Source organism: Tursiops truncatus, chromosome 3 (assembly GCF_011762595.2).
Source record: "Tursiops truncatus isolate mTurTru1 chromosome 3, mTurTru1.mat.Y, whole genome shotgun sequence".
Lineage (NCBI taxonomy): Eukaryota > Metazoa > Chordata > Mammalia > Artiodactyla > Delphinidae > Tursiops > Tursiops truncatus.
This window is the reverse complement of record NC_047036.1, coordinates 110,322,937-110,337,373: the sequence shown is the minus strand read 5'-3', so window position 1 is coordinate 110,337,373 and position 14,437 is coordinate 110,322,937. Positions and strand designations below refer to the sequence as shown.

At 46.4% G+C, this 14,437-nt stretch overlaps 1 protein-coding gene across 2 annotated transcripts in view; it reads left to right on the top strand.

The window, feature by feature from the left end:
* FSTL4 (follistatin like 4) overlaps positions 1-14,437 on the top strand; it is a 440,615-nt gene that overhangs the window by 390,161 nt on the left and 36,017 nt on the right. For both annotated transcript variants that reach the window (XM_073802526.1, XM_019924423.3), the window contains exon 8: positions 219-339. In XM_073802526.1, coding sequence (XP_073658627.1) covers positions 219-339 — 121 coding nt within the window. The remainder of the gene's footprint in view (positions 1-218; positions 340-14,437) is intronic.

Genomic DNA, 14,437 nt, shown 5'->3' with positions numbered 1-14,437 from the left:
TAAAAGGATGTCTAGGGTCTGGGCAAGCAACACGGAAAAGACGTGGAGGTCCTGCTGCCCAGCCCTGCAGGGAGCTCTGGTTGAGTAAGGGGGCCAGGCAGAAAGGAAGTCTCTCGCAGCTACAGGGTTTCTGTTTTCCTGCAAAACCAGAGACCTGGCTATGCTTCCCAGGCTACTCAAAAGAGAAGCCAATCTTCTTGTCTTCCTTGCCCAAGCAGGACTTTGGAGAGGACGACTCCCTCTACATCACCAAGGTGACCACCATCCACATGGGCAATTACACCTGCCATGCCTCTGGCTACGAGCAGCTGTTCCAGACCCACGTCCTGCAGGTGAATGGTTAGTAAATGGCTCCATGCATGTTGTCCCCCCAAAGTGTTCCCAAACGCTGCTCAGAACCCTCCTCCCCTCCTGCATTCTGACTTCTTAAAGAAATACCTGACCCCAAAATGTCCCATCTTTCCTGTAAGTAAAGAGGGACTGGGGAGGGGGGTGGGCAGGCAGGGGCAGAGTCTGCCAACTCATTTCCTGGTCTGGCTTTCCCCAAAGCCTCCTCTGATGAAGTGAGTCAAGGTGGGAGGGGGTGAGTCACTTAGGCAGGTCGCACCCAGCATCTCCAGCAGGCCCCTGTAGAATGTGGAGTGTGCCCTGTAGGCGATATTACCAAACCGAACTTGGGTCCACCCGCCTGCTCAAGGTAAAGCCCGTCTGCTGACACTGGATTGTGGTGAAGGAAAGTGCAGCGTTTACTGGAGGGCACCAGGCAAGAAGTCCAGGCAGCTAGCGCTCAAAAGGACCCAACTCCCGAAGGCTTTCAGGGAGAGGTTTTCAAAGACAGGGGGTTGGGAGCGGGGGGAGGGGGGGGGGATGCTGTGGGGCGCGTGATAAGCTCGTGGACATTCTTTTGATTGGTTGGTGGTGAGGTACTCGGGAGTCAACACTGTCAACCTTCCGATTCCAACCGGTCTGGGTTCGATGTACTTGTGGACAGCATAGAGTTAACTTATTCCACCTGGTGGGGGTTTCAGTATCTGCAAAACAGCTCAAAGGACATGGCTCAGAATGTTATCTATAGTCCTTGAGGAGGAACTAAAGGTCCTTGATTTTGTTTAATGACTAAACTATTATTATTTTGTCTTGCTTAACTGTTTTCCTTTCTGCATTTTCTCACTTGTCTGATTAAATTTATTCTTTGGCACTCAGGGCAGGCCTGGGAGTCTAAAGGTTTTCTATAGACAAGAGGCAGGTGGAGGACGTGGGGGTTGGGGAGGGAGTCTGTCCCGGGAAGGCCCCATAGGGTCCTGCTCGATTACAGTGACATGGAGATGGCAGGCTGTTGTGGTCTTGATCCAGTGAGAAGCAGACACTGTCTAGAACATGCCACTCCTCCTCCAGGTACTGTGGACCCAAATCACTTATCCAGTTGGGAGGCCTTACTTTCTGCAAAAGGGTCTGCTTCCCACCTCCCTCCCCCAGAGGCTTAAGGAGCCTCAGCTGGGGCCCAGCCAAGCGGAACCTCAGCAGCTGCTTCTCTGCTTCCCCTGTGTTGCCAGGACTCCCAGAAGCTGAGAAGAATTAACCCCTGCTGCTGACCACACCAACAATTACAATAGTTCTCTGAGACTTTCTCTGGCCAGTCCCTGGGCTAACACGTCACATGGACTCTCCCAGTCCGTATATTTTAACCCACTTTATGGATGAGTCTCTAGGTAAGGTCACTTTCCTGGTCACAGCACTGGTAGGTGTCATTCTAGACCCAGCCTCTGTCACACGGCTGGCCACTCCAGCCATCACAACAAACAAGCCATCACAGTGCCATGGCAGATCAGCATTCCAGGGAAACTAGACGTGTCCCGCCACGCCCAGCTGGGCGTCACTGCTTTCACCAAGCAGGCCTGAGCAGGGCGTCTGTGCACCAGAGAATAATGTGAAAGCTCCAGGTCAGCCCCAGAGCCTTTGTGCCAACTGTGTCCAGGGCTTCTGCTCTGATAAAGTATACACGGTGTTGAGAATAATTACATCATGAGGTTCAATGTCACTTACCTCTGGGATCCTGGGTGACAGGCCATTTAAGGACAACAGAGTGAGCTCAGCTTGCCTCTACGTTTGTCTTATAGGATGTTTTAGGGATTTTTATGTTCGTATGTGCCGAAGCCGTATTTTATTAGTATTTCCCTTGAGCTGGGACATATTTAATCCTTTGGGGCTTTGTGGCTGTGTTTGTTGGCTTGAATCAGGGTGTACAATGAAGTTTCTGGATTTCATCAGAAATAACCCAGGGGTTCCCAGTTATAACACCCCTGGGTGAGTCATCCCAGGCTGCCGTTCAGAGGCCAGCCTGGTGTGCAGCAGGCGGGCAGTGTCTGGGCCGCCCCCTGAGCAGGGCTGCTCCAGGGGCAGAGCGTGTACTCTGCAGTGTGAAGAGGGCTTTATCATCTATAGCTGGAAAGTGGTGCCCAGCCTTGTACAGTGTTGGTGAATGTGTGCTTGCACAACTCCACACGGTTTGGCCCAGGTCCCTCGGGTCCTCAGACCAGCCTGAAAAAGGGAAATCACCCAGGATTCCCAGATCCTCCATCCAGCCCTTCGCATCCTGCCCCCATCTCATAAGAACCGAGGGTACAAGGAGAGGGCTTGAGCCTGGTCCCCTTCATTTCCTCCAGAACAAATCTGTGGGGAAGGGAGGGGATCCACCAGACCAGGAACCAGAGTAACTCGTGAGTGACAGCCTGTCCTCGCCTCAGGCGCCTGCAGGAGACTCTGTGGTCTTAAACACCTTTAATACACGAATGGCAGGTCCACGGTGCTGGGAGGGCCCTTCTGCCTCCTGTTCCCCCAGAATTCTGAGACAGAGCTCATGATGGGAATGAGCCATTTCCTCCCTCCCGGTGCTGAATCCGGGAACAAGGCCCAGGCCCACGGACACCATGTGTTGCTGGGCTGAAAGTAGAGACTAGGCTGCTTCCTGTTGCTACCCGAGTGGGGAGTGGACTCTGCAGCTGGCACTGGACAGTTCTGTTCAAGCCACCCCAGGCACTCCACTCCTACCCACCCCCCAGCCCAGCGATTGCTAAAGAGGCTGCTTAGGGCTAGGGGAGTCTAAATAGCAAAACCTCCCCACTGAGATCCAAAGAGAGGCCCCCTGAGATCCATTTCCTAACTGCTGAGAGATTTAAGGCTTCTCTTCCAGCCGAAGCACTAGAGTCAGCGGCAGCATGCCGGGACCTCTGTATTTTGCGGTGGGCTTTCCACCTCATTCCATGGCTTACTTCGCTCAGTTCCATGACGGCTGGGCTGGGCCATTAGGGTGGGCTTCACTCCAGGAGCCCACAAGGTCCCTGGGCTTGGCTGACCCCCAGGCACGTGGGGGTGGCATTTGGGTCCATTAAGCAGCTCCCTCATGGGAGCACCATACTAAGGTAGATCTGGTGTTGCCTCCCAAGGACATGAGTCCATTGCCTGCTGACCAAGGAACAAGATATGAGGTTTTCAGAGTATTCCAGAAGTGAGGCATGCTGTGTTGACTGAGAGGGAAAACCTCCCTATCTGTGTGGGAAGGTGGGAAGATGTCATTGAAAGTAAAATGGTACAAAAGACACAATTACAGTAGGAACATTTACTGAATAATTACTGGGCACCATCTCTGTTTCACAGATAAGGAAACTAGGGCTCAGAGAGATTAAGTGATCTGCCCAGGAACCCCAGCCCTACAATTAGTATATCACTGCAAAATGGATCTTGACACCAAAGCCTAGACTCTTGACGCCTTCTCTGCCCCATCCTTCCCTTTGGGACATTGCACTGTTGCTGTGGGTGAATCCAGATGTGGTCGTTCAGCAGGTCGGTGTTGATCTGCTGTCGAGGGGGGGCACACTGTGGGGGACCGGGGACGGGAACCCTGCCTCGTTTATCCCTGCCCCTGGTGCTGAGCTCACGCATGGTCAGAAACAGCTGGCTTAGCGAGCATGCAATGGAGGACCCACAGCGTAGATATAAGGGCAGGCCCCGCCCGCAGCAGGACTGAAGTTGATGACCTGCACGGCTTGGCCGTCCAGCTCCAGGTGGGCTTGGCAGATCACTGTGCAGATGCCCAATGCTGCTCAGGTTCCCAGGGGGAGGCCCAGGAGGGCTGGGCTGCTGAGGAAGGCTCACCGAGGCAGTGGGCATGGGGGGCTTCCGGGCAGGAGGACTGGGAAGGTGAGAAGGCACCGTCTGTGCTCAGGACAGAAGGAGCGCTGCTTTGCTGAGGCATCTCGTGGAGAAGATGTGAGAAAGCTATAACAGATTCATCTGTGGGATTTGTTCCTTTTTGTCAGTCATCCCAAGCGTGAGTCAAAAGCATGAAAGATGTCCCAGAGCAGCTTGAGTAGAATTGGTGGGGTCGCCCAGCTGTGCTGTGGGTGGTGGGATTTGGTCCCCTCTTGGCCTGGAAGATGGCCTGTGGCTTACTGAGCCGAGGCGGTGCCCAGGACACACAGACAGGGAACAATGTTCTGTCGTTTCCTTCTCCTTGCTTCTCCTCAGTCAGAGGGAGGACAAGAAGGGGAGGAGGATGAAGCGGGGAGAGGAGGCCCTGCCAGCTCCCTGCCTCTCTGAGGGCTCAGAAGACTCCATGTGAATGGCAGGTGTTCTGGGGAGGCAATGTGTGGCCAGTGGGCCCAAGAGACGGGGATACCGCACATGCGAACAGGAGCTGGGTGGCACTGTTCCACCCAAGGCACGGCGCAGACCCGAGCTGGAGACACCTCTGTCATAGGGTCAAGACATGAACTCTGAGCCAGAGAGACCTGGATTCAAGCCTAGTACCTATCCAAGTGCTGGTACTTCCTTGACATACATCTTTGGTGAGTAAACTCACCTGTAAAATGGGAATGACAATAGTGCCTCCTCCCTTATAGGCCTGATGAGATCGGATATGTGTCAAATGCTTGGGAAATGCCTGGCCAGATACAATTCAGAGTCCAAGATGGGACAGATATGGGGGAGGTTTTGTTTTGTCTCAAGCCATATTTAACTGTAGTTGGTGGACACAGATGGTCTGAGCTGGTAGCCCCTCAGAGACCTTCCAGCTCATTATACAGATGGGAAAATCAAGACCCAGAGGAAGTTGCCAAGCCAGGAATAAAATCCAGACTTCTCCCTGGAGCTGCCTCACGCCCTGGTGGCAGGGGCCGGGCTCCATATACAGGCTGGGCCACCATCTTCTGGAGCTTCTTCTCCGTCCAGGACTCTACCTTGACCTGGTTTGCTAAAGGAAGCCCTTCCAGGCAACTATTTCCTTTCTCAAATTATTAGTATAACTTCCCCATAGACCAGACCCCCCAGAGATGAGGCCCAAACACTGACATGATTTATAACTTCATGCAAACTTCCCACATTGCTTCCATAGGAGGAACAGAAACTTCAGAAATAAATGATTAATCCATTAAATTAAAAACACCCTCAACCTCCCCACAGTTCAGACAAGTAGCAATTCATTCCCAAAGCACAATAGTAATCTCTCAAATCTGTCTATTACTCCAGCTTGGTACTTTTGTGAATGTGCCTCTTGCTTAAGACATATTTATGCTGCCTTTCACCTTGGAAATGATTGATGTTTCCCAAAGAAAATGTGCCTTTGTGTTGTGTATTGAAATATTTTCATGGGAAGGTTTTGCAAATTTAAAAGAAAATGAATGTGTTTATCCCAGATACCTTAATTCGAATGCTTTTTAGTGTGTGAATTAACACAGAGGAAGAGGGGAGATCAGGGCCAGAGGAAAACAGTTGGGCCTTTGCCTTGCTGCTGGCAGAAAGCTGGGTCTCCACCCGATCCCTACCCTGGGAAGGGTAGTTTCTCACAAAGAAAATGCAGGACTTTTTCTGACAGGACCCTGGCCGAGCAGGGGCCAAGAGTACCAAGGTCTTTGATGCCTCCCTGCCCAGGGTTCTCCTTAGGCCCTCCCTGTCCTGGCAGGAGGCTGGATCAGGGCTCTGGCTGCAGTGCTCTCTTCAGAGCCCGGGGCCTGTTCCACACCAGCTGCAGTCTTAGCGATGCCTCATCACACGCGAGGAGGACAGTTGGGTCCTGGAGGCAGTGGCTGAGCTTCTACCCAAATGATGGGATGATTATATTTTCCTTCTAACATCCTATTGCCAGTTTTCAACTTAGCAAAGGTCAGGTCAGGGCAAAACGGGCTTCTCGGTGGAGCTCCTTGGTACTCCGGGGTTTGCCTTCCATGTCGCAGGCCCGCTCGTGCCAGGCATGGAGCTGGGAAGATCCAGGAGGCTACTGGCCCCGATCTAGCCAGGGGTCTGGGCTTGTGTGCAGGGCCCCCTCCCATTGCTGCTGACTGGGCTGCGCTTCTTTGGCCTCCTCTACGCCAATCCCTCAGGAACCGTAGGAGGGGAGGCCCAAGCCACGGGCTCACGGAGGGGCAGCAGCAGCTTCCATCCCCGGGAGTCCACCGTGCACGCTCACAGACGCACACACGCACGCACACTGGGACCCAGGCTCTGCCCCACCCCTCCCACGTGCCCCTGCCCCGTGAACTTCTCGCTCTCTGCTAGGCCCGCCCTGCCTCCTTGACTCCACTGCCCTGCACTGATTGTTCCCTTGGCTAAGAATCCTCCCTCCCACCCACCTCTCCCCGCTCCGCCCTGCCTTGCTGCCAACACCACCTCACCCTTCACTGTCGTCATCATTCATTCAATAAGCATTTACTGAGGTTCTCTGCATGCCACTCACCAGGCTGAGCACTGAAAACAGCAGTGGACAGACCAAAATCCCCATCCTCATGGAGCAATTCAGAGGGTGGAAGATACTAAGGAGGAAAATTTTAAAACAGGAGGGGATAAGGAGACTCAGATAAAAGGTGGAAGCTTTAGGTATGACGGCAAGTAAAGGCCATACTGAAAAGATGACATTTGTGTCCACTTGGTGGGAAAGTCAAATATGCCTCCAAAGGACCTTGGTCTGAGCACCTGGAAAAGTAAAGGCCGTTCACTGAGAGGAGAGGATCGTGGAGGAGCAGGCTTGGAGACGAAAGATCTGGAGCTCGTGGGGACGTGATAAACGTGTGATGTCGCGCAGCCCATGGGGTATCTAAGTCTGGAGTTGAAGGAAGAGGTTTGACTGGCGGTATAAATTTCCGAGGCCTCACAGGGGAGCTTGTATTTAAAGTCAATAGACCAGAATAGATGCTGAAGGAGTGCAGAGAGAGAATGTCCAGCAGCCGAGCACGACAGCACGGAGAGCCTGGGGGATGAGAAAAAGCAGCAAGGAAGGCAGAGGAGAAGCCACAGAGACAGGAAAACTAGGAGTATGGTGTCTGGGGCCAAGGAGGAGGAGTGATCAGCTGTGGTGAATGCCACCGGCAGGTCAGGGAAGGTGAGGAGAGAGAACTGGCCATTGGGTCAGGGTTGGTGTAGGGGGGGGCGGGGCACTGTGGTCCAGAGCAGAGCCATTTCCACACGTGGTGGGGAAAGGTCTGCCTGGAGCTGGCTCCGGGGGGATGGGGAGGAGATGTGAGAGCCACCAAGTATGGACAACTCTCCAGGGTGTTTCCAAGAAGAAAAACGGGGCAGAGTTGGGGAGAGAAGCTGGGGTAAAGAGGTTTGGGGATTTTTTTCCAAGATGGAAGTTAAAAGTGTTTTATGGACTAATAGGAAAGATCCAGTAAAAAGGGGGAAACTGATGCAGGAGGGAGAGAGAAGTGCTAGAGGGACGTTGTGGACAGGACGTGAGGGGATGGAATCTAGGAATGAGGCTCACGGGACAGGAAACTCAAAACTGGGTCCTTTTCTGGGGAATGGAAGGAGGATGGTCTGTCGGTGGCAACACCTGCCCCACCTCCCAGTCCATGGGGTAGGGGACGGGGCGGGGGGACAAGTGTGGGGAGAGAGAGCCACATCCACTTAAAAGGCTGCAAGAGAAGGAGTGTCACCAGGTTTCCATCTGAGCAAGAAGGTGAGGAACACTCACAGAGGAGTTTAAGGATAGAGGACGTTCTGCTGACGGCAGAACATGAGTTCTAGAAGGCACAACAGAAGGTTTGGGGGATGATGGATGCCCCAGCGGCCTAGGCTCTTATAGACTGACAGGATCCCAAATCAAGGGCATGAGGGAAAGGGCCCTGATGGTCCTCAGTTGGAGATGAGGAGACTGGGGACAGGGGCCACTGGGAGGTGGAGGACACGGGGTTCTGAGGGCCATCTTTAGTCCTGCTGATGGAGGGATGGAGGTCCAAGGAGGAGTGGTCGTAGCCCCCAGGATGACTTCGGCTCCTGGAGACCTCCAGGCCAGCCAGGGTTTCCTCCCTCTCAGCAGACGTGAGCTGTCTTCTAACCCCTGCCACTGGAGGCCCAGGTGTCTTTGCCCAGCAGATAGCCCTTTGTTTTTAAGTGAATGGATGGTTCCACTCCCTTGACTTTCAGTCAGCTTTTGTCTTGTTGTAGAACAGCGCCACCTATTTCAGTTCAATCGGTCTGCAAGAGCTTCCAAGTCAGGTGACCCAGGGTCTCACCTGGAACCTGACAGGTAGAAGCAAATCCCCCAGCCCCAACCAAGACCTCCAGAATCAGACACTGTGGGGTGGGCCCAACATTGTTTTAACAAGAGCCCCCGCTCCAGCCAGGGGATGCAGATACACTCAAGTGTGACAGGTTCCTGGGTCCCCAGATTCCCATCAGAGGGCAGGACAGAGGCAAAGGCTAGTCTTCAAGGCTTGTGCTGGCCACTGGGCACCTCACTGAGGAGACTGGTCCACAAACCACCAGTTCACTGGACAAACCTCCTATCAATAAAGGGGTAGGCCCCACAGGCATAAGGAAAGTCGGTATTTCCTTTGTGAGGTGGAGAGAGTAGATGCAAGTGGTCTATTCTGATAAGTCTTCCCAGACCCCTGTCCCTATGTCCCCAAAGCTCCCTTCTGGTAATCCTCATCACACCTTGCTGTTATGTTACTCATCTTCCCCCTGACAGAAAGCTTCATGAGGCCAGGGACTGTGTCGATCTTATTCACTGCTCTGTGTGTAATGCCTGACCCTTAGTTGGGATGTAATAAATGTTGACTGTACAATATTGAGTTGACAGAACTTTGTAAACTCTATAAAGACCATTAATGTGCTGCTGGACTCAAAGCTGGGAATGCCTCAGCCCTCCCCTCTCCTCCCCACACTGCCTTTCCCTCTCCCCCTGCCTCTCCCCCACCCCGCCCGCCATTTGCTATTGTAATACTTGAAATACTTTGTAATATGTGGTATGGAAAAATGACAGTCATCACTCTTGTTTTTCAAAATTTCTTCTGCTGTTCTTTCACATTCTTTCTTCTAGCTAAATTTGAGAATTATTTTGTCAAGACCCCACCAATTGATTTTAACTGGAATGAGATTAAATGTTTGGCATAATTTGGAGTATCTTGTTTCTTAACAACAGTAAGTCTTCCTATCCAAGATCATCTCTCTCTAATTTTTCAAGTCTTTTTATATGTCTTCAGTGAGATGTTATAGTTTCATTCATTTCGGTCCATTGTGTTTTCTGTCTGGCCACTACTGGTACGTAAGTGAGCTATTCATTTTGTCTGTCTGGGTACTGGCCCCTTTATGGTACTCACTTATTAAACCTTACACTTCTGGTTCGTTATCTGGAGCATATCCAGGTAAAGTATCATTTTTCTCCACCTCTTTAATATTTCTCCCTCTCATTTCTTGCCTTCTATTGACAGTAACATCCAGAAAAATGTTGAGAGTCTGATATTGCCTCCTTTCCTCTTTCCTTTTTGTTTTTTCCCCACTTGATGTTTCACCGTTCTGAAAAGATTGGTGCTGGTCCCACTTTTTATAGAGATATTCTTCATTGTAGGAAGAAAATATTATTCTGTTCCTATTTTATTGAGGTTTTTTTCCCTCGAGAAATGGATTTTGAATTTTTTCAAAGGCCTTTTAGTGTCTAGCAAGAGAATCAAATGGTTTTTCTTTTTTGACTGCCTTTGACTTGCATATGATTAATTATAGATTTCCTAATAGTTAGTCATTGAAACGTATTATACTTGGTCACAGTATGTTCTTTTATTGGGTTGGCCAAAAAGGTCGTGAGGTTTTTCTGTAACATCTTATGGAAAATAATACATCTTACGCAATAATGCCATGCTAGGTTTGATTTGCTAATATTTTTATGTGGGTATTTGTTTTTTGTGTTTTTTTAATTTAATTTTTATTTTATATTGGAGTATAGTTGATTTACAATGTTGTGTTAGTTTCAGCTGTACAGCTAAGTGATTCAGTTACACATATACATATATCCATTCTTTTTCAGATTCTTTTCCCATATAGGTTATTACAGAAATGGAGTAGAGTTCCCTGTGCTTGCTATACAGTAGGTCCCTGTTGATTATCTATTTTACATATAGTAGTATGTACATGTTAATCCCAAACTCCTGATTTATTCCTCCCCGCCCCCACATTTCCTCCTGCCTACAACCACAGGTCTGCTTTCAAAGTCTGTGAGTCTGTTTCTATTTTGCAAGTAAGTTCATTTGTATCATTTTTTCTTGGATTCCACATTACTAAGTCTGTGAGTCTGTTTCTGTTTTGCAAATAAGTTCATCTGTATCTTTTTTTTTTAATTCCACATGTAAGTGGTATCATATGATATTTGTCTTTCTCTGACTTATTCGCTTAGCATAATGATCTCTAGGTCTATCAATTTTTTCTTAATTTTTATTTTATATTGGAGTATACTTGATTAACAGTGTTGTGTTAGTTTCAGGTGTACAGCAAAGTGATTCAGTTATACATATACATGTATCTATTCTTTTTCAAATTATTTTCCCATTTAGGTTATTACAGAAAATTGTGTAGAGTTCCCTGTGCTATACAGTAGATCCTTGTTGATTATCTGTTTTATACATAGTAGTGCGTATGTGTCAATCCCAGACTCTGAATTTATCCCTCCCCCCAACCTTTACCCTTTGGTAACCATAAATTTGTTTTCTAAGTCTGTGAGACTTTCTATCTTGTAAATAAGTTCATTTGTATCATTTTTATAGATTCCTCATATAAGTGATATTATATGATATTTGTCTTTCTCTGTGTGACTTGCTTCACTTAGTATGATAATCTCCAGGTCCATCCATGTTGCTGCAAGTGGCATTATTTCATTCTTTTTAATGGCTGAGTAATATTCCATTATATAAATGTACCACATCTTCTTTAACCATTCATCTGTCAATGGACATTTACATTGCTTACATGTCTTGGCTATTGTATACAGTGCTTCAGTGAACATCAGGGTGCACATATCCTTCTGAATCATGTTTTTCTCTGGATATCTGCCCAGGAGTAAGATGGCTGGATCATACGGTAACTCTATTTTTAGTTTTTTAAGGAACCTCCTTACTGTTCTCTATAGTGGTTGTACCAATTTACCTTCCCACCAACAGTGTAGGGGAGGGTTCCCTTTTCTCCACACCCTCTCCAGCATTTATTGTTTGTAGACTTTGTGATGATGGCCATTCTGACTGGTGTGAGGTGATATATCATTGTAGTTTGGGTTTGCATTTCTCTAATAATTAACAATGTTGAGCATCTTTTCATGTGCCTCTTGGCCATCTGTATCTTTTCTTTGGAGAAATATCTATTTAGGTTTTCTGCCCAATTTTTGATTGGGTCGTTTGTTTTTTTAATATTGAGCTGCATGAGCTGTTTGTAACTTTTGGATATTAATCCCTTGTTAATCATGTCATTTGCAAATATTTTCTCCCATTCTGTGGGTTGTCTTTTCATTTTGTTTATAGTTTCCTTTGCTGTGCAAAAGCTTTTGAGCTTAATTAGGTCCCACTTGTTTATTTCTGTTTTTATTTCCATTACTCCAGGAGACGGCTTGAAAACAATATGGCTGCAATTTATGTCAAAAAGTGTTCTGCCTATGTATTCTCTAGGAGTTTTATAGTATCCAGTCTTACGTTTAGGTCTTTCATCCATTTTGAATGTATTGTTGTGTATGGTGTTAAAGAATGTTCTAATTTCATCTTTTTACATGTAGCTATCTAGTTTTCCCAGCACCGTTTGTTGAAGAGACAGTCTTTCCTCCATTGTATAGTATTTCCTTCTTTGTCATAGACTAATTGACCATAGGTGCATGGGTTTATTTCTGGGCTTTCTGTTCTGTTCCATTGAGCTGTACTTCTGTTTTTGTGCCAGTACCATATTATTTTGATGACTGTAACTTTGTAGTATAGTTTGAAGTCAAGGAGCCTTATTCCTCTAGCTCCATTTTTCTTTCTCAAGATTGCTTTGGCTATTCGGGATCTTTAGTGTCGCCATACTAATTTTAAGATTTTTTGTTCTAGATCTGTGAAAAATGGCATTGGTAATTTGATAGGGATTGCATTGAATCTGTAGATTGCCTTGCTTAGTATAGTCATTTTTACAATACTGACTCTTCTAATCCAAGAACATGGTATATCTCTCCACCTGTTTGTGTCATCTTCGATTTCTTTCATCAGCATCTTATAGTTTTCAGAGTACAGGGCTTTTGTCACCTTAGGTAGGTTTATTCCTAGGTATTTTATTCTTTTTGATGCAATGGTAAATGGGAGTGTTTCTTTAATTTCTCTTTCTGATCTTTCATTGTTTGTTTATAGGAATGCAAGAGATTTCTGTGTATTAATTTTGCATCCTGCAACTTTATCAAATTCATTGATGAGCTCTAGTAGTTTTCTGGTAGCATCCTTAGGATTTTGTATGTATCGTATCATGTCATCTGCAGTGAGAGTTTTATTTCTTTTCTAATTAGAATTCCTTTTATTTCTTTTTCTTCTCTGATTGCCGTGCCTAGAACTTCAACACCTATGTTAAATAAAAGTGGTGACAGTGGACATCTTTGTCTGTTCCTGATCTTAGAGGAAATGCTTTTAGCTTTTCACTGATGAGAATGATGTTAGCTGTGGGTTTGTCATATATGGCCTTTATTATGCTGAAATATGTTCCCTCTATGCACACTTTATGGAGAGTTTTTATCATAAATGGGTGTTGAATTTTGTCAAAAGCTTTTTCTGCATCTATTGAGACAATCATGTGGTTTTTATTCTTTAATTTGTTGATGTGGTGTATCACACTGATTTGTGGATATTGAAAAATCCTTGCATCCCTGTAATAAAACCCACTTGATCATGGTATATGATCTTTTTAATGTATTGTTGGATTTGGATTGCTAGTATTCTGTTGAGGATTTTTGTGTCTATGTTGATCAGTGATATTGGCCTGTAATTTTTGTTTTTTGGTATCTTTGTCTGGTTTTGGTAACAGGGTGATGGTGACCTCACAGAATGAGCTTGGGAGTGTTCCTTCCTCTGTGATTTTTTGGAATAGTTTCAGAAAGATAAGTGTTAACTCTTCTCTAAAGAGTTTGATAGAATTCGCCTGTGAAACCATCTGGTCCTGGACATTTGTTTGTTGGGAGTTTTTTAATCACAGTTTCAATTTCAGGACTTGTGATTGGTCTGTTCATATTTTCTATTTCTTCCTGGTTCAGTTTTGGGAGATTGTACCTTTCTAAGAATTTGTCCATTTCTTCCTTAGTATTTCTGTCATGTCCATTGTAACTTCTCCTTTTTCATTTCTAGTTTTATTGATTTGAGCCCTCTCCCTGTTTTTCTTGATGAGTCTGGCTAAAGGTTTGTCAGTTTTGTTTATCTTTTCCAAGAACCAGCTTTTAGTTTCATTGATCTTTTCTATTGTTTTCCTTGCCTCTGTTTCATTTATTTCTACTGTGATCTTTATGATTTTTTTCCTTCTACTAACTTTGGGTTTTGTTTGTTCTTCTTTCTCTAGTTGCTTTAGGTGTAAGGTTAGGTTGTTTATTTGGGATTTTTCTTGTTTCCTGAAGTAAGATTGCATTGCTATAAACTTCAGTCTTAGAACTGCTTTTGCCACATCCCATAGGTTTTGGATCATTGTGCTTTCATTTTCATTTGCCTCTAGGTATTTTTTAATTTCCTCTTTGATTTCTTCAGTGATCCATTGGTTGTTTAGTAACATATTGTTTAGCTTCCACATGTTTATGTTTCTTTGTTTTTTTTTCTTATAGTTGATTTCTAATTTCATAGCATTGTGGTCAGAAAAGATGCTTGATATAATTTCAATTTTCTTAAATTTACTGAGGCTTGCTTCTTGGTTCAGCATGTGATCAATCCTGGAGAATGTTCCATGTACACTTGAGAAGAACGTGTATTCTGCTGCTTTTGGATGGAATGCTCTGTAAAAATCAATTAAGTCCGTCTGTTCTAATGTGTCATTTAAGGCCTGTGTTTCCTCATTGATCTTCTGTCTGGATGATCTGTCCATTGATGAAAGTGGGGTGTTAAAGTCCCCCACTACTATTGTGTTACTGTCAATTTCTTCTTTTATGACTGTTAGTATTTGCCTTATATATTGGGCTGCTCCTTGTTGGGTACAT